The 24,361-nt window shown below is 39.5% G+C and overlaps 1 protein-coding gene and 2 long non-coding RNA genes across 8 annotated transcripts in view; 2 read left to right on the forward strand and 1 right to left on the reverse strand.

Moving 5' to 3' along the window:
- The window catches only part of PPP2R5E (protein phosphatase 2 regulatory subunit B'epsilon), a 77,301-nt gene extending 58,069 nt beyond the window's left edge, over positions 1–19,232 (reverse strand). Inside the window, exons 1-2 of one of the 3 annotated variants that reach the window (XM_069783232.1) lie at positions 18,925–19,232; positions 15,896–16,059 (exon numbers count right to left, since the gene is read on the reverse strand). In XM_069783232.1, coding sequence (XP_069639333.1) covers positions 15,896–16,052 — 157 coding nt within the window. In that variant the 5' untranslated portion in view covers positions 16,053–16,059; positions 18,925–19,232. The remainder of the gene's footprint in view (positions 1–15,895; positions 16,060–18,924) is intronic. The other 2 variants (XM_069783231.1, XM_069783230.1) reach the window with 2 other exon arrangements.
- Positions 19,233–19,345: 113 nt separating this feature from the next.
- On the forward strand, positions 19,346–20,293 carry LOC138685396 (uncharacterized). Its single transcript, XR_011324624.1, has 2 exons — positions 19,346–19,886; positions 20,247–20,293. It is a non-coding gene; the product is annotated as an uncharacterized lncRNA (long non-coding RNA).
- Positions 20,294–20,298: 5 nt separating this feature from the next.
- On the forward strand, positions 20,299–22,415 carry LOC138685395 (uncharacterized). Of its 4 annotated transcripts, none has more exons than XR_011324621.1 (3): positions 20,299–20,530; positions 20,621–20,813; positions 21,104–22,415. It is a non-coding gene; the product is annotated as an uncharacterized lncRNA (long non-coding RNA). The 4 variants fall into 4 exon arrangements; XR_011324622.1 differs by having other exon boundaries at positions 20,690–20,813; XR_011324623.1 differs by having other exon boundaries at positions 20,702–20,813.
- Positions 22,416–24,361: the final 1,946 nt, after the last annotated feature.

The raw sequence follows: 24,361 nt of genomic DNA on the forward strand, positions 1-24,361 counted from the left end.
CTATCCAACCTGCAGAGGAGGTAAATGCAGAGATGAGGAATGTGCAGATGAATAAAGCTTCCCCTTTTGGGCCATACACGGAGCTTGCATGCACCCAGTAGAAATTCAAGCCCAGTCCTACCACTTTGCTTCTGGCCACCTTATGGTGCTCTAAAAGGCTGAAGCGCAAAATAAACTCTTTAGGTAAATTTTCACAGTGTTATAGCTTAGAAAAACATTAATAGCAGCAGATACACCAAGCTTCCTGAAAACTTCAGAAGACAATGCTCCACAGCTTTCAGCTTAACTTACACAATCAGAAACAGTATTGCTCCCTTTGAAAATGAAAGCCAAAATGTTGCATAAAGTGACATAATTTACAAAAAAAAAAAAAATTATAAGACAGGTGGGAAGAGAAAGAAGGGCTTGGGGTTGGATGGTTTTTCCCCTCACATCAACACTAGCAAAATATTTGTAGCTGAACTCTTTTTTTTTTTTTATTCAACATGAACAGCAAATTACATCCAGATAATAAGTACACTGTTAAACCAAAACTCCTCTGTCAAATTTTTCCCAGCAATTCTTCCAGTCATTAAATGGTTTTTAGGCAAACCTACTAAACAGCTGCTTAATATTTTCAACTAGTTTTGGTCCAGGTAGCATCTGCCAACCTCTTAGCTACATTTAGTATCCTCCCACAGATGAAGCCTAACAGACTTCTCTATTGAGACTTAAATCAGCAGCCTCTTTGTCTCCATGCAACTGCTCTTTTACTGAAAATGGTATGGCAGCACAGGAAGCACAATATGAATTTAAGCAGTGAAGCTGGTAGAAAACTTCTCGTTGTCTAAAAGGAAAAAATGCAAATTCCCACTTATTTGCTCACTGGAAAAAATAAAAATGCAGGCCCTCCCTCCCTACAGCCACATGGATGCTATCGCAATGGCATATGCAGGTGCAAAATCGACATTTCAGTATTCAGATTCACTTGCTGCTTTGCTAGCCAGTTCCCATCCCTTCCAGGGAATGGATTAGATGGAATAATTTTTAAGGGCAAGTAGTAGACAAGGACCATACTGCTTTACGTGGTATCTTTTTTTTCTATAAAGGAATTCTCTACTCAAGTAAATAAGCTTCCCTGCAATTTTTATCTCCTCACAGGATTCTCAGAAGTTTTACAAATATAGAATGCTGAAATTCCACACTAACTTCTTCCTTCTGTTTAGTATTGTAAGAATGTTGGGTTTTCGATGTTATGCATGTTCCTAGCCATTTTTAAGAACAACAAACATTAGGACTGATGCAGCAGATTCACTGATTGCTGATCATCTTCTAAAACACGAAACCAGGAATATTTGTGTTTAACACCAACTACTTAAAAAAAAATAAAAAATAGAAGTACTGGTAGCGTTTGAACTCAGGCTTGCTATGTAGTGTGGCTCCATTAACAAAAAACTGTACTGTGCAAGTTTGCCATTTAACATGATCACTATCCCCACCCCGCAAACCCTAAGACCTTGTAAGATCAGATTATCTGTCACTAGGTGAAATGAAAAATCCATCGTCCCTTGACAAATAGTACCTAATACCTTAGTATTAGACAAACACAGAAACCTGACCTTTGACAGCTTGTTTTATTTAACTATCTCCAATTGCTGTCAGTTACCAAAACATACAAAAGCAACAGCAACATCTAGAAAGAAAAATATTCAGCTCTATTTGCATCTAACACTTCAATACTCACCTAATAAAACACTCTACCTGAAATTTACACACAAAAATAGTGGATTTTAATAAAGCTTGTTTGGGGTTAATTAAAAAAAAAAAATCCTTCTGAAATTTTGATAGCTGATTGTTGATCACTGGGTCTTCCCTATTCTCCTACTTGAAAAATGCATAGTTTATCAAGTCCATCAAAATAGACACCCCCAACAGCACCAGCAATTTTGTTAAAGGGTCACATTTTGCCTATTAATACATGTACGCTACAGGCAATTTTTTTCAAAAGTTTTTCTCCTCCATTTTTCTAATTAAGCAATCACAACAGAAGCTCTTTGTGTAATCCTTAACAAAACCAGCACACCAAATTGTCAAAAACACTACTAACCAATACCAGGAGATGCACTCATTCTTCCAAGAACAGACCTCTGAACACACGTGTGCACGCACACCCCCCTCTCCTTGAACCCACAGCTACATTTGTTTCAGATTAATGCATCCACTCAATCTCAACCAGCCAGTGCTAAGAAACATGCACTCTAGTTTCTACCTTAGTCATGCATACAAAGGGAAACATTTTTAAGTTCAATTCAACTTGACACAATAACCATAAATAATCAAAATAAATCATTTCCTTCCCCTTAACACTGTAGGAGATGTTTTAAGATTAGCCAGGTGATAAATTCCATCTTTAATTTTATCATATTTCCAGATATGAAATACTATAAAACTTCTTTGTTACTTATTATTTGTTCATTCCATAGGAATGAAAATGAGTAGTATTTAATGTTCTCAACCAGTCATTTCTTGTTATTTGCCAAAATCTATCAATACTGACCTCAGAAATTGATTTAATATTCCCAAACTTTATACCCTTAGATTCTAGATTCTATCTATCACACTATATTCTTCCCTATTCCAAAGATGTAGTTCTATAGGAGATAAAGTGGATTAAAGACATATTGAGGATTATAGATTATGCAGTTAGAACAAACACAGGCAAGTATTTCAAACAGCTGACCCTACAGAAAGGAATCACATTCTGTTCTCAAGATGATATACAAAAATAGAAAGCACATTCCACTAGGAAAATATTTACTTAATAATTTATCATTTAAGAACTACTACTGTACAAATTAAAGTACAAAGACAGCATATTGAAATCAATGTGAAGATATATATGCAATGGTTATAATACAGCTTCAATTTCAACTGTGATTGGATTTACAAAGTTTACTCTATTCCAGCATGAATCACACTTCTGTTTTCCCCGGAAGTCCTATGTTTAAAACCAATTCCAATTTTTTTTTGATAGGAGAGGCTGAGAACACACAATACTGCCGAAAAGTCTAGAAATAAAAGGATAAAAATCTCGAAGTATCCAAATGGAAAGAAATGCCGGTGAGATATAAGAATCAATTTAGCCCAGACATTAATAACTTCCTTAATGATCTATATGATTAAAATAGCATATAGATAACATCTTCTGAGGATATTAAATAGGGGACTTTGAGTTGCAGTAAAGTCAGAAATAATACAAAGGAACCTAAGCAAATTCCTTACATGGCCAGAAAAGAAAGTGAAATTCAGTTTGGAAAAACACCAACTAATACATCTGGGAAAAATAATCCCAAATATATATATTCAGCATGGACAAGAAACCTGGGAAACAACAATGCAGAAAAGCTGCATTAACCACAAACGTGGCACGAGCTCGAAAGAGGGGGAGGCAATGTCTATCTAGCCACTGAATCCAGGAATGGGGGGGGAAGGCTGAATACGTCCCCTTCACCCTTGTGACTCCTCTCCCAAAATGAAGGGCACACGGCTGGGCACTCTATTCAACCATCTTTGCTGCAGCTCTGGACACCAGATAGGTCCTGTTGCTTGAGACATTTCAAACTACATGGGCAAAAATATTATCAAATACTGAATTCTTTATCTAAAAAGACTAACTGTAAGGAAAAAACAGTCTGTGCTTTATTATTGTATGTTACGTGTTCTTATAGAGCTTTTCCATTATATTTGAAATATCATGGGTTTTTAATCCAGAAGTGTAAAACTTATCCAAAAACAAGTAAACATGAAAATACGTTCATTTCCAAACCATTTGGATTTATTGACCATGAAGTTTTGGCACATTTCACCACAAGTGAAATAACTCTGAAGATGTTGGCTCTCAAATGAATTTTTGCTGTAGTGCAATGCCTGTTCATGCTAGGATCAACTGTGCAAAACAAGGGGAGACCAAGGATGCGCTCATGTCAAATGAGGTCACCTCAGAATCTATTCTGAAGGGCATGTCAATCCTCCTCTGTGCAAAATCCTTGATTAAGAAAGTTTCTGCAACAGGAATGACTGTTCCTTACCAAGCAGGAAATAAAAGAAACTTGCTTAGAGTACTTCAAAACCTGCTTCTAGCCACTTACATCTGTTTCTAGATATTATAACACTCTTCATTAGGAGAATATCCTGAAAACTTAAGAAAAATACTTCTACATTGCTAAAATAAATTAGAATCTCTCCAATTCCCTTACGCTCTCTCAGAACTAGCTCAGAAAAATATACAGAAATTCTAAGAATTACTTGGGTTTCACGGGGTGGGGGTATTTTTTCTTTTGTAGAAGGGCTGCTTTGGGGTGGGGATCTCCCCCTCAAGTGTGTTAATTGGAAGAATCTGTCCCACTTGTGATTTAGAGATACCTGAAACAAACCTTAAACTTGGCCCTTCTTGCCCATGCAGCAAAGTGCTCCAAATGCTGTTTGTTGAACTTGACTGTGTGCATTATGGTTGTGGTAGTTTAGGAAAAGGACACTGAAAGAACAGGAAGAGGAACAGACTCGTCCTGGGAAATTCAACACATTTATCCTGCCTTTGGAATTTCCTAGTATTTGGAGGAGACAAAATATTGAGATATTCTGACAAGATCACCGACTCTGTGATTGTCTTTTTCTTAAAAGACTGCATCATTTTATTTATTATTTGGGCCATTTGTTTGTTCTTCCTGAAATTAAGGAAGAGTGAGAAATTTCACTCCATGACCTGAAATTTCACAGTTAATGGGAGGATGGGGTAAACATAACCTCAAGCATTTTGTTCCTTTCTCCTTCCTTGCCAGGACTCCTTTTGACTCATCGCAATGAAGTGTCTAGAATTTTTCCAGGAGCCTTTTCACTGCCTACCTTATGCCTAACCCACAATATAGATCCCATTTGCTCATTTCTCTAATATTAAGGGACTCGCTGCAGTTCTTTTTACTTGTGGCTAACAAGATCTAATCTGGCAGCTCAGATGATATTCTAAAGCAGTTTACAGCAACGGACACTTTTGGGGGGATTACAGCATCCAAAATATAGGCTAACAACCACCTTGATATGCTGTCTCTTCCTCGAAGTGCATCTAAAAAGCCCTGCATCCCAGGCTTCCCCCACATACCTAACAGGTCTGCTCCCATACCTTTGCCATCCAACATACCCTGAGACAATTGCACTGCTCTTCCAAGAGCCAAAGCCAGGTGCCAGAACTTCAGCCACAATCTGTCACTTAAGACAGACAATTCTGGAGCTACTCTTCTCAGAACCTATAACCTAATAACTACTTCTCTTCATCATCCTTTCTACTCCTAAAAGGGCAAACTAGAGTGGCTTTTAATCTTGAGTAAAATACCTGTTAAGGTCTAGGTTTTGCCAAAAACAGATTTCTACTAAGATCCTCTATTAGAGGCAAGTCACAGTGGTGGCTATTTTCTCCCTCTTTGCCTTGCCTTTTCACCCTTTTTGCACTTTTAAAAGATGAGTAGAAATTTCAACCACTGCAGTTTCTTAGCATTGGTAGGCAAGGAGGTTCTGTTTCTTCTAATAATAAGCAGGAAGGGGAAAAAAAAGGAAAAAAACAAAACAAAACAAAACAGGAGAGTGCATGGAGGAGAAAGGACAAGGAAAATTATTGAAGGAATAACAGAAAGGGAAGACTGTCTCACAGTAAGGACTGATTACTGCAACAGAGGCAGGATAGAGCTGGCATGCTCTTCACAGGGTGGATCTCCATTCTGACAGGTCTAGTCTTGTCTCCAGAAGTGCAGACAAACAACCTGTGTAATACACTGATGGAGCTTAAGAAGATAAACAGACTATTTTTTTTCTTTATAAATACAGCTAATTTTATTATATTGAGATTTTCAATAACCTCTGCAATCCACTCCACCTGGAGTGCTTGTTTTTACATGTATGAGTGAGTTTTATCACCCTCTTGTGGAAAAATAAGTGAATTGTATCCATCAGAGGTTACAGGAAGAAGTAGTAAGTGGGAGTAAGGAAGGCAGTGATAAAGAACAAGCAAAGAAGAAGAAAGTAGTATAGGCTGGGTGGAATAAAGGGAAAAGTGAAGGAAAACCAAGATGACTAGTAACACAGTACCACCTCAACTTCTTCAGAGAGCTATCCCAAAAATGTTATTTGAAAACACCAAAAGATAACAAGCTGCCAAATTCACTCTCCCTTGGTAACACTGACAACATTCAACAAGTAAGTTATGTTCTCTACAGTGATTCAAGTACCGTCTCAGCTGTAATCACCATCTTTTGCACCTTTGTTTTCACATAGATGGGAAAACATATTCTCTAGAAACAGTTTTGAACAGTTAACCTTGTGTGAAACCAGAAAACACTTTATAAATAAAGACACTGCATGTAACATCTATGCCCCGCTATTGGAACGTGAAAGTGGAGACTGCAAGAAAAACTAAAGGAAGTTTATGCATTCACATTACATCCTACCAGGTAACATAAAAGAAAAATAAGAGTATTTAATTCCTCTAAAATCTGGAATCATCCTTTCTTCAGTTTCTGACCATCCCCAATATCCATTTGTAATATGAGAAATTTAACTTGCAGTAGTCTTCCTTCACAACATAATCCATATGACAATATATTCAAAACCTTGAAAGCAACAAAAAAAATTTACTGCCACTTGCATTTTAAAACTTGAAAATTCAAGTTTGGTACAAGCACACACAAAAAAGAAGCCAGGAAAGTCACGATAATATTAAACTAAACTCATGACATTGCAAAGAGGCACAGAAATCACTAACAACAAAAGGCCAGCTTGTATTAGGTAGATATCACAAGCATGGTGAAAAAATAAGAGATCTCACACAATGTAGCCCTAAAACTTTATGAAAATCTTCCAGGAATCCCACAGAAAACTACAGACCACATCCGACAGAAACCAGTTATTTCTTCTTAATGACACTAAACATTTTTTTCTGATGCTCCTCAAAAAGAGTTAGAAACCCATTACAAACAACAATTAGAATGACAGATCTTCTTAATCTCATGATAAAAGAATACCTAAAGAAACACTTCCCTCCCATTACACAAACTATGTTTATACCTAGCCACTATTCACAATGAAAAGGATAAAATTGGTAACTATGCAAGTTATATTTATTTCACTGTTTCAATCAAAATCTGACAGTAAAGTACTTCTCCAGACAACATACAATTTCAGCTTAACATTCTTCATGAAGATATCTGATTTTTCCAAATAAAAATTACTGTATCCGAGTACTTAACCATTATCTCCAACTGGGGGGTCAAGTCCTAAAACTAATACTTTTACCAGTAGGTACACACAGTTATCTGCACTTATTCATCACCTGAGACACCACTGATGATTTACTTTAGTTTCTATAAGTAAATATATAAGTAAGGAAGGCTAAGTCTGTGACTGAAGTTTTGCAGCAGCTAAATCTTTTTAAATTCATAAAAATCTTCAAAAAACCCCTAATTATGCACAAACTTTTATAATCAGAATAACAAACTGCTTGCCTCCACCTCTCATAGCTTGGTCAGTTCTGTAGTCCAACATTAAGTTATTAGAACAAGCTCTTCAGATCAGGAAACACAAGAAAATACTGTTACAGAACAGCTAGCAATATGTCCAATGATGTTCAACAGACTTTACAGGAACCTGCTATTCTATTTTTTTCTTTTAGGAAGCTACCCTGAAAAGATCCCTTTCACCTTCTCACCCTATGCCCATTTAACCAGGTACATCAACTCTGTTATATTGTGTTCCTTCACTGCCCCAGACTCTTGCAGGTGCTAGGGGAAGGACCATGCACTTCACATGCAAAGAAAATACCACAGTTAAGAACCTGTCATATGAATCGGAAAGGAAAAAATAGTGGTAAAAATTAATAAAGGGCATAAATGCAAAATATTTAATTTTTTATAAAAATGTATTAATAAAACATCATAAAATTTTAAAGTGTTTTAAAATAAAATTATTATATTGCATACTTGGTTTTCAAGCAATACAACTTAATATAATACAGTTAATATCAGACATACTGTGACTCGAGGAATAAACTTGGTACAGGAGATTGAAAAAATATATTGTTATATTAAACAAATCTAAGAATATATACATTTTCAAAATTATACACTCATCACTATTGATTAGAAAAACCTACTGGTGAAAAACCTTCCATTACTGTAAATCATTATTACTCCTGATCGAACCTGATTCCCCCTGTAGCTTGACTTCAAGACTGTTCAAAACATACAATTTTTTCAATCAAATGCAACAACTAAGGGCACAAAAGTATTTTACACTGGTTCTTTGGACAGCTGCCTTATCTTTCGAAAACGCTTGGTAAAGATACTCAGACTGTAGCTGCAGCAGGGTTTTTTTACTTTTTTTTTTTCCAAGCAGAAAGCCACACACACAGAACCATCAATCCTATGTAAAAGTTCACCACTGTTTCAGTTCTGCTGAATTAACTGAGAGGAGACAGGATCAAGCACATCACTAAAATTAGGAGGAGGTGATATGTTTTTAACAATCTCATTTACATTGTGGCCCCACAGACACTTGTCTCAGCACAGACGAGAGGCAGTGCACGGTGATATACGCTTGGAAACTTCTCAAAGAAGCTTTGCCACCAGAAAATACCCTCATGTAACTGCACCTGCAAGACTGACACTTAGAACCAGCAAGGCTTCAAACTAAGATAAACCCTGCCATGTCTTTCTGAAAGAAGACTCGAGTATTTTTCTAACAGATTTTCCTTAACTTTTATAAAGTAATGTGCCCCCATTTGCCCAACTGGACAGTTACCAAGATTACACAGTCCCACCACTAATCCATAAATGCCCAAACCTACCAAAACTCATTGAACTCAGCGAGTCCTCTCGTCTGTTACTTCTAAGGATTTTTGCTTGATTGAGCCAAAGAAACAGTAATAACTTGAATAAAAAAAACTGTAGGTGAAAGGAAGTTACCCTGAATCTAAAAATAGTTTTCTGTCCTCCTCCCACTCCCCAGAAAGCATAAATGAAAGTGCTCTTTTCTCGGGGAGGCAGTAGCTTACAACGGATGAACATAAAGGAACTGCTTCCTTATTCTAAAGCTTTATTAATGAACACAAGTAGTATCCCATTATAAGTACTGAATTTTAAAAACAGAATTAAATAAGCTCAAAACCTAAACTTTATGTATGACATTAAATATATATAACATTTATACACACAGATACATATTATACACATTTAACATACACAAACACAGATTTTATAAATACACACATAATTCCAGAGATACGGAAAATGCACCTTTCACAACAGTAAAGCTCCATATCATAATCAATTATAAAGGCAGCACCATACTTCAACAATCACATATACTATATAGAAATAATTGCATGGCTAAACCAGAAGTTATAATTGTCAAAGGTACTTTGGGAAAGGAATATAAAGGAGGTACTTATTACAGAAACAGGAGGTTCTATTACAGACCCATAGGGTTACACTTGGACACAGAAGAGAAAATTGTAATATTATTAGAGAAATAAATAATACTGAGAAACATATTATAGAGACATACTGTACAAATACAGACTGAAAACAAAAGTTTCTGATTATGCTAAAGTCTAAACTTTAGTTCCTGCAGAAAATTATCAATATTTTAGACTCAGTCTTGTGAAAAGTGCAGAAATACATTTTACACAGTGATTACAAGTTACTTCACTTTAAAAATAAAGAGAAAACATAAGAGAAAAAAGAAAAGAAAGAGGTGGGAATGATCATCATTTAACATTTCCAGAAGGTAGACTGAGAAATTCCAGAAGTAAAACAATTACACTGAAGGCTTCAGGTTAAAAAGCAAAACAAAATAAAACACCACCCACCTCCAACAAACAAAAACCCACCACCTTGATGGCTATGGGAAAATCACCAGACCTAAAGAGACTTAGAAATAAATAAAGGCAACTGAATGGAAACATTAGAAGATCAGGGCTAAGCTGACAGAATTTCTCACCAACTGCAGTTTCCCTAATACACTGTTAAGATAAGGAGGTATTCTTTTACTGTAATCTTAACTTCAAGTCAGCATTTCTACACATACACATTCTCTACAAATGTAACTCTACAAAACTACACTCCAAATGTGGGAGACAATAACAAGCGGAGAAAAATTCAAAACAGACAGAATGTGATTAGCATATGGCCCTTTCTAAACACCATCAAACAAACACTTTTTAGAAGCAACCAGAAACCTTTCAGATTATTGGAAAGAATTATTCTACAACTGCCAGATGTTGAAAAAATTTAAAAGAAAGTTAGGTATACATTCAAAAAACAACTACCAAGAGCATAAGAGAAAGTGAAGAAATTAATTACGTATGACAAGGACCTCATACATCTTAAGAAAAAATAATAAATAGGCTAAGTCCTTCTCTCCATTTTGGGATTGTGGCCCTATTCCCAAATCTTACACAGAGATGACCCATTATGTCTAGATTTATTTCAAACAGAATGGGCACTAAATTCCTGAAAATAGTTGCAGGACTGATGCTTGATTCACCATTATGTACAGCACAAACCAAGTTCCAGCACTTCTTCCACACAATGAATTAGGAGTCCTGGGATCTATTTCCAATTATGGAAATAAAGCAAAATTATATTTTGAAAAGTCATAACCACTATGACCCTACATTTCTGTTTATAAATTAGGAGAAAGTATTTAGTTTAGGTATATTATTGATATCTGTAAAGCATTCCAAATTTCACAAATGGACAGTAGCACAGAAAAGACAAGCAGCCAACCCCCATGGAAGCCAACAGAAAATAGAAGCTATATCTTTCTTCTTCTACAACTCAAATCATAAGTATTTCCCATATGTACAGTTCTGAAGGCAGTATTCATAAATCTGAAAAAGCCAGACTTTTTTATGATACAGGAGATTTTTTAAAAAAAAATCAAAAGTAACTCTATTTGAAAAAGAAGGTGCACATCTTGCAGTTCTCACTTAGTCAAGAGTCTTTTGGAGTTGGTAGGATTTTTTTACTATTTAGGAACTTGAGCATTTGACCTATAGATAGGATTCGTAAGAAAAGCTTGTAATAAAATCTCAACTATAGGGAAATAATATGATGATCAAAAGCAAACAGCAAGTGAAAAGAGATTTTCCCTTTTTGACTATGCAATGCTCTTTTGTTGCCACTACAGCAATTCTTTAATGCCATGGAAACTATCTGATAAATGTACTAGAAACTCAATAAATTTCATAATATTGAGGTAGCAAAGCAATTGGTATTGTTGACAGAGAACTTCTGTTCTGCATGCCTATTTTAAGGAAGAAAAATTATCTAAAAATAAAAATAATACTTTGAGCTGTTTTCAACAAAAATATACAATAGTTTCAGAAAACCTGAAAGTAAACTACACTAAATATATTAGATCATTGGAAAATGCAGGAGGATGATAGGAAAAAATAGCCACACCTTGAAATTACAAAAATGGGATACACTGATTTAAAATTTAACAGTCTTACTTTTGGATGGCTTGCTTTACCTAACTTATGTATTTTTAATGAGGTTGAGGGGGATGGGAAGAATACTGTGAATTACATGCAAGTTTTCTGTCCAATTTCTCAAGATGCTAAACACGTCTTCATAAGGCATATGATCTTTTTAGTCATCTATATGTATGTCTTCACCCTCTGGACACTCCCCCACCATTACAGACACTGGCAGAAAAATAAATGAACTTCCCCTCCCCCTTTTACAGGTAATACTGAAACTGCTCTGTTTTCACATGTCCAGTACTAGAATATACTTTTTTCCAACCAATTGTTTTCTAACATTGCACTCCTACCAATCTACCTCTAGAGACTTCTAAGTAAAAAGAGTATCCATGCAATATGAAAGTAAAATAAGCCTCCCATAAATAATACACCTATCCAATGCACACACAATACTATCTTCCTCTACAGAACAAGCATGATTTGAGGCATGCCACAAACTGGGTGAACAAACTTGAGCTGGGTTTGACTGAGGCACAGAGGTGGAAGTACTCATTCCCAGAAAAGGGCCCTTCACCAGGACTGCTCTGCCACAACCGAGTTACCTAGGGGACCTACCAGCCCTGACGATACCAACAGCCTCTTTAAAAGTAAAGCCAAAATCACAAGCTACAATGCACTGCAAGATACACCAGGCAAGAGCATGCAAACATTTAAAAATGCATGCGAGATTGAAACATATATATGAGTACGCATATTGAACATGCAGGATAATTGTATCACAACTTCCATATGCACTTCTGGTCCCATTTGTCTACACTTGAAACAAAGGAGAAAAGGCTGGTTTTAAAGTGTTATACTGGACATTAGTCATATTAAAAAAGATAACTCCAAATTAGATTTAGTCACAATGCAATAAATAAAAATATAATTAAATTATCAGAAAGGTTAAGTCTTTACTGTAGCAAACAGAGCAGCTTTTTGGCTTGTGGCTTTTGAAAGCCTAAACTTAGCCCAACAGAGCCACAGAAGGCACACCTTATTTTATAAATACATTAAATATTTGTTTACCAAAAGATACAATACACACAGTTCTGTCAATTAAAAAAACCAAACAAACAAACAAAAAAACCAACAGTAACAACTTAATTTCTCTATACTTTTTTTCCTGGAATAAGCAATACCGAAAGTTCCAGTTCTTCTTATTACATTTCCTAAATAGCAGGTTATCCTTCAGACTTGTACATAGCATCAAAACATACTGTCTCTTCCATTTTTTCTTTTCTGGAAGATTTTTATTACCAAATGAACAACAACAACACTGCCTTATCTATCTGTTTTTGCAATACAGGCATGTATGTTCACAGAAGGCAACAGACTGCATTAAAACACTACCAAAACAAGCCATTTCACTATATATGACTCTGCCCCTAGGGAAAGGAATGAGAGCAGATAAGATGTGACAGATGTGTAGTCACGTCACTTAATACACTACTGGAAGGTGCTCAACTCATTATGGTGACAGGCATAGTATAAAAACTTGCAAAGAATGGACTAAGCATTTATCTAGTTTTCTGCATACATGATTCTTGTAATCAAAGAAGATACTGAAGTCCATAAAAGTGCTGTTTGAGAGGAGGCAGCCTGCAAATGTCAGCATGCAATATAGCTATTTAAAAAAAAAAAAAAAAAAAAAGAAAAGAAGGGAGCATAGCATGTATGTTTTTGTTAGCAAAGCCCCTCCATCATGAATATGAAACATGTCTAAGGTTGAATTCAAGGTCTGTCCTCTAAAAATTTCCTGTCGTGAAATATTTCTGAAGATGTTTAATTAAATTTGAAATTTACCCAAAACAAGAAGTTTAAATAAACTTAGCAACTATAGATCTCCAAGCTGATTTCATTTTTCTGAGACTTTAAAAAGCTATTTTGCTGAAACCTCTTCTCTGTTTTGGTTTGAAAGACCCAAACAATAAGGATAACATTGGAAATCTCATGGTCACTGGACCGAAGTAATACGACTAGTCAGTTGTTTGAAGATAAGTGTAAACCTAAGAGTTTAAATAATTAGGACCTTCAGGCAGCTGGCCAAGAAAAGTATGCAAAATGCAGGAAAAAATTGTTTCCTCACTTCTTTCAGGATTAATAATCCCTAATGTTACAAATATTAATGTAGGTCAAGAATATTTCCAAACAGTTGCATGATTTTTAACTGCCAGTGTCCCTTCAGCAGGGACCAATACCACTGCTGTTTCAGATAGATTGTTAGGCCCAAATCCTGCAAATTAATCTGCGCAGGTAGATCCCTGTGCCTCTGGGAATCCGCATTAAGTCAAAGAAGGAAAACTAACTCACAGGATCACATTCTTAATTTGAAGCTCGACCACTGTAACTCATTATGACACTAATCATAAATGTCTCACCAACACTCTCTGCTCCCCATCTGTTTGTTTTATCTTATTATAGTTTTATATCTCAATCCACGGGACTAGCTACAGTAGTCAAATTAAGCACCTGCATATGCCTATGTTTCTACAAGACCAGGTCCTCCAACAAAGGCAACGTTTTTCTTATGCCTGTGCACATGCCTAGCTTATTCCCTGAATGGAACACACAAAAGAATGAAATAATTGTAACAACAATTTCTTCATTTATACAAATACAAATCTCAATGTTTTCCAGTAATCTAGCCATTTAAGACGAAGGATAAACTCCATTCACCTTCTGAAGTGTAGCAACTAGTATTTTCAAAGGAAATAACCCGCATATCAAAAATGACCTGCGAAAGTATAAAACTGAGCTTTAGAATTATTTTAAAGGAGCATTTGTTTCTTTATCATACTGCCACAAAAAACGGGAAAAATTCATAAAATAATACTCATCACAGACTACAAAGTCATATCCACTGGCACCGACAGACCCTAAATTGAGAAATGCTAAAGCAGGGGAGCATTCTGGTACAGTATTACTCCAGGTCTGCTGCTCTTCTACTCTCCTCTACACTTGCAAGTGGGTCACTGCCAGGCACAATGCAGTGGGGCTAGATGGACCTTTCTTTCGACCCAGTATGACCATTTGTGCATTCTTACAGGTATCTCACAGAAAGAAGCCCCAAATATTTTAATGACAACTCTGCTAGAACTAATCCTAGAATCCTACTTCTAATTTAATTAAAAGATACACACTAAGGTGTGAGTTTTTGGGAGGGGTTTGTTTGTTTTGGGGGGGGTTTTTTGCAACTTCTCTCTTCTTATGGAGAAGTGGGGTTAAGAACTAAACCAAAATGCAATTAGACATTTATGACATATTTCAATACTCTGATTAACAAATTTGTCAAACAGGTAGTGGAGGTAATGTGGGAAATATACTTGCCCACAAAGCAAATATGGGACAGACGCAATATTAAACCTATTAATCTTGCTATTTTCCAGAATTATCAGCACCAACCACACTTATTTTCCCTACTTATAGCAGAAAAGAATAGCAATGAAAAAAAATCCACAAAACTAAAAAACCATTTGAGAATTCAGTGGAAAAGAAACACTTCTGAAAGGCGATTCCCCCTTTCTTACCAGACAGACATAATTCTGAGAGGTGCTTTTGGCCCCTGAATTTGTACTGAGATTCAGTGACAACGGATTTAGGGGAAGCATTCAAGATATTAGAGATATTGGCATCCTTTCAAGGGTATTATGCTGGATCACAATTTTCTCTCCCAAATTAGAGGTTAAATCTGCCAGCAGAAACTCAACCAGAGCTGGGGTATGCAGGCTCTCAAAACAGTAGTGTCTTGCCTAAGACCTGATTGGCAGCATCTTTCCTCTTGAGAGGCTACAGCTCATGGGACCTTTCGATTTCAAAACCCAACAGAAGCCAGGAGCTGGGAGCTACCCATTCACAAATAGTATGAGAGGGGGTCCCATGTCCCCAGTAATACCTTGCTGTAGGGCATTCAAAATATGCCTGTGGGCTGCATTTGCCACCACTGTCACAGTTGCAGACCCACACATCAAGGAATGATACTAAAAACCAGCTTCCCTCTGCTTACAAGCCAATTTACCCTTACCAAAATTGTTGCTCATTTATATCAACTCTTGAGGATTCTCAAACTAAAATAACTCACACATAGCCTGAGCGCCTTGAAAATTCAAGTCATGGTACGGGTAAACATTAGCATTTAAAACTTTCAAAAGTATTGCAAACAATTACCACACCCTCAAGTCACAGATAAAACATTTTGTAGAGCTTAAATACATACATTTCTGGCATGAAATATTCCTCATTGCTGGCAAAATTTCCCTGCAATTTCTGGCAATAGAATACTTTGAGTTTAGAAGCTGGCTGTAGAGTAAAATTGTTTTATTTATTAAAAATCATTCTTGATCTTACCTTTTAGCAGAGGCAGGGGAGTTAACTCGATAGGCTTGCCCTGAGACCTAAACTGGGAAGAGCTTTGTGACCTCTTCTGTCTGGCTTTTCTGACGGACTTCCGAGAAAATCCGTCTACTTTATCCACTGATGGAGGAGTAGTTGGTGCTGAGGACATATCCCTACTGAAGGGAAACAAATGTTACAAATATATTCCAAATGGATGAAATGGGTAAATATTAACCTAAATTTTCCAAAAATCTTCTTCTTTCTGCACTACTCTCCTGCTGACAGTTCACCCAGACAGACTGTTAAAAGAGCTACCCCACCAACATATGCACAAATTGTATGGAACAAACTTAATGGAACAGTGTAATAATTCTTCTCGCTCACTTTTTTTATCTACGCCTCCCATTTGCCAAAAATCCTGCAGCAGGAAAAATTCAGACCTAATGCTGACATCATTATGTCAACAGAACTTCATACACCTGCAGACCTGACATGGGATTGTAGCCTTAAACTATGAATTCTTTGGGACGAAGTTAATGTCAACTCATTCTGGAAGGGACCACGAGTGCTAAAGAATGGGTAAACAAAAAGGTACAAATGTTTTTTTGGCATTAAAGTCATCAATATGCATAGGACAAAAAAAAATAGGACAGAAGAAAAATACAGTTTATTTGCCACACCTACACACAAGATTTTATAGAAATTTAAGAAAGTATAGCAAAAAGTACTGCTATGCTTCACAACTGCACTAACACTGACAAATTCCACATATTACTTCTTTATTCTCCATTTTAGAAATACTCAGTTATTTTCTTGTGAGTCTCTTTACACACAGTTATTCCACGTTCTGGCATTTCTGTAAGAATAGCAATGTGGTAGCCATAACTGTTCTAGGGGCATAAGCCAGACAAGGTTTGCAGGGAGAGGCAGAGAGCAAGAAAAGGTTTCTGCAAGCAAAAGTTTGTTTGTTTCCCAACCCTATCAGCTGATCTAAGAAATAAGCATTGCTTCTTCCTATAAAACTTGCCTTGGTAGTACTCCTGTAGCTGATTCCATACAACTAAGAAATACCTAAAGGAAACATTTAAACAGCGAATTAATCCATCCAGCTGTTGTATTTACTAGTCTTGTCCTGTCTGTTAAAAAGGCCATCACATCTTGGTGAAATACATGAGTAATACTTAAGGGAAACGAGATAGGAGGAACTTAGGCCTACATGTTTCAAGTGGCTCTGTGTACAGTTAACTTCACCAGCATGTGCACCTCTACTGAAATCAACACAACTACCTGCATTAATAACACGATCATTAACAAGAGCAGCTCTGTTGATTTCAGTCAGGCTACACACCCGTGCAAAGTTAAGCATCGGCATAAGCATTTGCAGGATCAGGGTCTTAGAACATGTCCTTGGAAAGCATTACTCATCCTCAATGTCTGTTGACTTCAATTACCAAAGTGACTCGTACGCTAAAAGAAGTTGATTCCACAATATAGAGAACACCTTCGAGTGCTTATTTTATTAAAATATTTGGTTACTCATATGCTTCATAAATTATTAAATCCATTGAAACATGCTACTTGGGTTTGTCTTTTGTAAGAAAAGCTTTAGAAAGTATGATTTATTGCAACAGTGTAAACAAGTTTCGAAAAAACTATTTAATGCAAAATTACATATACGTGCACTAAATCTATCAAAAATGGAAGTATAAACTCCATAGCTTCTTCGAGGAAGTATGTGCAGCACCCAGAAGCTGAACTCTGCAGCTGGCATTACAATAATGAAAAAACCTTATTCCATCTTTTTGATTTCTCCTGAGGCATTCTTTCACTACCAACTTATGCTTTCTAAATATAATTTACTATCAGCAACATGAACCTGCACCTTAAACTGCTCTTGTTTATCATCTGGGGGGGGGGGGGGGGGGGGAAATACCACCACCACCAGGGCATTCAGGCCCCAGCCAAGATTAATAAATAAAAAAAGTCAGATAAACTGAAATAGAAGGGCCTGTACTTTAGCAACCCACTTCCAAGATTTCAACAGTCCGCCAAAAAAACATAAACACAAAGTTACCTGTTACATAAACCAAATTCTGGAAATATCAGCAAAAATATATTCTTAAAACCTGAATTGGTTGGCCCCATTTCATCTCATCAAAAAAATTCACCCCCTCATCACGTGCACCATTAAAGTGTAACCATTTCTGCAAAAATGTCTGCATGCTCTCTCAAAATTAAATTACCAAAAAAAAATAATAATAATAATAATATTAATGGACAGGGACTAAAGTAGATCACTTAAACTGCAGGATCATTGTGTCAGCAAGAAGCTTTACTGACACTTCTCTGCTGTAAATTTAGTAACAGTTTCCCTAACCTGCTTTATAAATTATTAAAATCTAATTCTAATTCAACAAGACTACATCCAGCCTAACAACCTTACAGTAAACACTGATTTTTTTTTCATCTCTCCAAATGAACATTCGCTCTCCTGAATACACTATCACAGTGAAACACACTGTTTCAACGAACAGTGGGGGGAAAAAAAAAAAAAAAAAGCCCGAGATTATTCATTGTGTGCGAGTGGGAAAGCTGCAACCCCAGCCGCTGCTTCTCGTTTCTTTCAGCAGGGGACCTTATTTTATTCCCCAAGTATTTTGGTAAATACGAAGCCACGCACATCAGATCCGCTGGTCCCCGCGGGGTGGGGGGGGTTGTAATGCACGGAGAGGCGAGTGGACGTGAAAATACCGACGGATACCACCGGGGAAGGGAGCCAGCGGCTCGCTCCGCGCCCGGGGAAAGCAGAGGTGTAATTAGCTGCCTCCCGCCTGCTGCTATCGGCTGTCATTTCCAGAAGGGAAGCCGCGGAGCACCGCGGCTGGAACATGTCCTCCCCGCAGCCCCCCGCGCCTCCTCACCGCCGCCCGGCCGCCCCCCCCTTCCCCGCCTCGGCCCGCCCGCGCCTCCTCCCCGCACCGCCGCCGCCGCCTCGCCGCTCCCCCGCGGGCCGGCGCGGAGGGACGGAGGGATGGAGTTACCTTGACCCTCCTGGTAGAGAAGCCGGAGACGGGAGGGAGGCGGCGGCGGCGTGAGCCGGGCTTGGCGGAGGGCGGCCGATGCCTTGGCGGCGGCCCGAGTGTGGTACGCGCCGGGCTCGGTCCCTGCCGCGGCGGCGGCGGCGGCGGCGCAGGAGCCTGTAGGCCTCGGCGGCGTTGGCGGCCTCCCCGGCGCAGGGCGGCGTTGGCGGCGGGTTCAGGAGCGGGCGGCTGCTCCTCGGGCTCCGCTCAGTCCCATGCACTCGGCGCGGCCCCCTGCCTGCGATGGCTGCTGCCTCACTCACATTCCCGGCGGAGCCCGGCGGAGGGGGGGAGCCCTGAGGAGGAGGAGGCGGCGGGGAGGGGGGGGGGAGGGTGGGGGCGCGAGGGGAGCCGAGTGCGGGCCGAGCCGAGGGGGAGCGGCGGGCGCGGGGCGGGCGGGCGGGCGGGCGGCCGGGAGCCGGGGCGGGGGGGGGTTGGGGAGGGGGGGGGCAAGGCCGGGCGGGCGGCGCGGCGGTGCTGCGAGGGGAGGGAAGGCCTCTTCCGCCGGCGGCCGGCTCAGGTGAGAGGGGGGGTCCCGGTGGGCGTCGGGGTCGCGCTCCGGCTCGCTCCTATTGTCACTCTCAGCGGGCTCCGGCCATGGCACTCACTCACACACACTCACTCACTCACTCACAACCGAGAGTGCTGCCACCGCCCCCCCCCCCCCCCCGGCCCCGCGGCCCGCCCCCCGCGCCCGCCCACTGGAGCCTGCCGCCGGGACGCGCCGCCTCATTGGCGCCCGCCGCCGCCGCCGGGACAGCCGGGAAAGCGGAGCGCTGCCGGAGGAGGAGGAGGAAGAGGAGGCGGTGCCGGCCGGGGCTGCGGCGGCGGCGGCCGGCGGCTCGTCGTCGGCATCGCGCTTCTCGTCCCTCTGCGGGCCGGACGAGCGCCGGCCGCCGCCAGAGCGAAGCCCGTCGGCTGAGGTAAAAAAAAACCCAAAACCGGCAATGCTGAGGTAAAACCCTGCTAATGCTGAGGTAAAACCGCTGTCCCGCCGCGCCCGGCCCTCGTAAGGGGGTCCAGAGCCCCCTTCCCGGGGAAGGCCGCGGGCGGGAGGGGTCGGCCTGGCGGTGGGAGAGGCCGCGGGGCCGCCGGAGGGACCGAACCGCCTCAGGCAGGGCCCGCCGTTTCCTTGTTTTGCTCCGTAATGGGAGCCGGCAGGCAGTGGCTGGCTTCTCGGCGGCAGGGTTTCTGCAGCCCTGCACCCCTTACCCTTGGGTTTCATTAGCCAGTGCGCGATTGCTGTCTGAATCATTTTGCTCCTTTTTTTCTTTTTTTTTTAGGTGTGTTTATGTGCGTAGCGGCCAACACAACGAGTGCTTGTAGATGGTATTGTTAAATATCATAAATTTTGTTCAAATTTATTTACCTGATGGCTTGGTGTTTGGTGGGGGTTTTGCGGTTGGGTTTGGGGTTTTTTCCCCAAAAAATACAACTAATGGTGTTAATGTGACTATTATGTTCGAAAATACTACCCACTGTTTCCCCTGTATTTCTGGCAGGAAAAAAAAAATTGAGTCACATGAGCAGCAGTCCTCCTGTGTTGATAGGACCAAAACCCTCTGAGGTACAGTCATTTTTTTTAGCAAATGTGATCAAGGGCAGTTTGAGAGCTGGTTGCTTTGACGGGTCAGTCACGTGCACCCTGTTTGTGCAGGCAGTGAGTGCCTGAACCCTCTGAACATCACTAATCCTACAAAGGATACCTAGTTTTTGTCTCACTCAGCTTACCCTCCAGGTATGCGAGTACCAATGTTGGCATAACAGAGGAGGTGGGACTGTGGCAGACTCGATTTAGAGTGATACAAGCTGTTGTGAAACTACTTTCAAAATTGCCAATTTTCAGCCAGGTAAGTTCTCTAGTCCAGCTCGCATTGAGGAAGCTGGAACACTAGTTAAAATAAAAGCTCGTGGCTACTGAAGTATAACTGTAATGGACATGAGCAGTTTTGCCTCTCATCTCTCAGTATGCCTCCTGCATATCTTAAAAAATGTCTCCCCTAATTTTTTTTACCTATAGACTAAGCAATTCCCACTCATTTCAATCCTTCCTTGTCTGTCACAGTTTTAAACCTCTCAAGATGCTTATTTCTTCTCCCTGTGTTGTCTCAAAACCATTCACATCTTTTTTGAACTGCAGCACCCAAGACTGGACACAGTACTACAATTAAGGCCTCAACAACGCCAGCATCTGCTGTCATGCCTGTCACAGACTACATTCCTGTTTACACGTGCCAATACAAATATTTTTGAGTCAGTATGCTCTATTCACAATTTTGCTGACCTGTTTTACCCCCACATCTGTTTCTGCTGACCCACCAAGCTGGTTATTTCTCCTTCAAGTAGACAGTAATGCTACTTAAGAAATTATTTACCACAGCAGCCCTAATGCTATCCCTTCATTTTTATTGCTGGACAGGTGGACAATCAAGCAGTCAAGACATCTTTTAAAATAAAATTTCACATGGTTTTAAGTCAGAAAACTGTAAATTTGTCATCCTTTGTAAATTGATTGCGTTTCTCAGAAGAATTGTATTTAAAAAAAAACCTTAACTAAGATTGAATTATGCCACGGTTACAGAATGGTTGTGTAACTGTAAATTTAGAAGAGATATCTGTACATTTTTGTAAATGTTTAAAACATTAAATTCACTTAAACCAAACCATCTGAAATAATCTAAATGCAAGCAAGGGTTGATAACAAAGAATGTAGGTCGGAAGGGTTATACCAATGTAAGGTAAAATTTGGCAAAAACAATGTAACTTCCTGGTGCCCCCATCAATGAGGGACGGAACCTGCAGATGCACATGTTTTGCTTTGTTATTTTTATGTTCTTTAATTCTGTTAGTTTTGTTTGTCAGTGACATACTTTAATTCTCAGATTTATTCACTGTCCTGTGTACTGCTTTTGATCTGGACTGAACAATGCAATGAGCAGCTCATAAAGTTATTGATGGCATACTCTGCAAAAGGGAAGTTCTAGCACAGTCCGATGGCTAGACTGGCTTTTTAGGTGAAGCTGAGCATGTCATTTTATGTGGTCGTACTTTGGTCTTCCCAGTATTAAATGAAATCCATCTTTGTAAAACACTAAAAATCTAAAACTGAAGCATGTGATGTGGGTATTAAAATAACTGCCATAGAAGGGATAGAAATGAAGACTACTGGTCCAAGTCCGCTATCCTGTGCCCGCAGGGTTTTTTACTTTTCGTTCTGTCTTTGTGTAATAGCTATCGAATTAGTTCTTCAGTATAGCTGAACAAGGTGGTAAATAATGCATTCAGCTAGTTTATTTCTTATATGAAAAATGCATCATGTGGTATGTTTGTCCATCTTGATCATATAAAGCATTTTTATGACATGTTTTATATCAGATGATGTTTATATGGTAACAATTCAAGAAAAATACAGGCTTTATCAGTAAATAAACAGAAATCTTACCTTTTCTTTATCACTTGGCCAGCAAAGGTTACAGAGTTGGCTTCCCTTTTTTCCCCGGGTTGCTTTCTTTTTTCTACTTTGGTCTGTAAAGTCTCCATCTGTGAGGAGATTTAAGATCAAAACATAAGTTATGATTCTAAAACTGCTAATATTTCAAAGGGGCACTGTTATTTGTCCTTCTCCTGTGCTCTGTTTAGTCTGTGTTTAGTCATATAGTCTATATGATTATGTGAATCCCAAGCAGAGATGGAGAAGAAATAAGTACTACAGGTGTTTTACATAGATGTGTATCTGTATCTATTTATATGTCTTTGTATAAATATATATATATAAAATACCAATTTGCAAGAAGGAGAAATTAACTGTCATCAGAGCAAGTTCACATGATTGACACCTCGCATACAAGTGTGTAGGCATATGTATAAAAACATGCATGCATTCAATACCTGCAGCCCTTCCTGAAGATCTACAAGCAATAGTAAGTTATTTTGATCCGTGTTTCTCCACTGCTATCAAAGGCACAAGACAAGCTTATCCTTTTTAAAAGTTATACTGCCTTACTGTCCTACAAAAGGGATTTTTAAAAATAGCGTAGAAAGGAATTTTCAGGGCCAGCTCCTCACCAGTTAGGCACTGTCCTTTTTAGCACCTGAACAGTCAGAACAGCAGTCAAGAGCCCTCCAAAACAGAGATTTTGTTACCAGTGACTCAGATTTGTGCCACTTGATGTTTTCTTGTGTGACTGAAGTTCCACTATAGACCATCTGTTATGGCCACCCAGGCAGGAATACGGAGCTTGCATCCTCATTGGCATTCTGCTTTTTACATAGCAGCTTATCAAACAGGATTGCTACATAGATACCACTGCGGAAGTCCTGCTTCATTGAGTGATAAACATAAATAGATCTAGCTGGAGCTTGTAAATGTTTCACGTAGCACATCGTGACACGTATTTGTCTACAGTAAGGGTCACATAATGCTCCATAAAGGATCTCCTGTATGGTCAAAAGGAGCATTATCAGGGGTACCATGGGATTAGTTCAGATATTGCCTGTTCCAATACTAGTAAGCAAGAAAAGACTTGATCTCCCCAGAGAACTAATTATTCAGACCAGCAGGAAAAAGACCAGAAAGAGAAAGTGGTATGGAGGAAGCAGCAGTGCTGTTTGAAGAGGCAAATCAGCATGCGAACAAGGCTTTTCTGATACATCTTTTAATAAAAATGAACACAGTGGAATACCGCATCAAAGTAACTGTCCTGCTCCATCAGTTTGATTGAAACAGGACAATCTGAGATTTTTTATTTACTTTTGAATCAAATTCGTGTGTAACAAAAAGCCATTCTATTTAGTCCGTTTACCCTGCAGTTGACTTCTGATTCATATGTTTTAACTTTTGGGGAGCAATGGTACGTCCCAACTTTTGGGCAACGTTTGTAATCACCATACCAAGTTTCTGTAATAATAAGCAAGTGCTTATCACTTTTTGCCTACCACTCCTCCTCGCATCAGCTATGCGATAACGCTGTCGGTGCCCTCAGGAACTGAATTCCTGGTGCATGTGTGCGGTAAGGATTTTAGGGTCATAGACAAAACTACCAGAATGGGAACTAATTCTTCCTCTCTGTTTATAGACACTGCGTCATTTGAAGTCTGTTTCTGTAGTCAACATGGCAAGATAAGTAGGAGCTTGCTCGCCTCAGCAGCTGGCTAGCTGCCTCCTCCTAGCACAACACTGCTTTCACTTATTCCCCAAGTCACGTTTTTGTTCTTATTTTGTTCCCCTCCCCCAGCGTCTTAACTTGCCTTCAGGCCCCAGGCGCTCCTTTAAGCCTAGTTTTCTGAATTTTTTCTTAACTTTCCTTCGCTGCCTGTTTACCTCTGCCTTCTTCAGGCTTTGCGGTGTGTTCCTCAGCCAACCTCCTCTCGCCAACTGTCGCTCCCCAACTGCCTCTGA

The sequence above is a fragment of the Haliaeetus albicilla genome, chromosome 5 (assembly GCF_947461875.1).
Source record: "Haliaeetus albicilla chromosome 5, bHalAlb1.1, whole genome shotgun sequence".
Classification (NCBI taxonomy): domain Eukaryota; kingdom Metazoa; phylum Chordata; class Aves; order Accipitriformes; family Accipitridae; genus Haliaeetus; species Haliaeetus albicilla.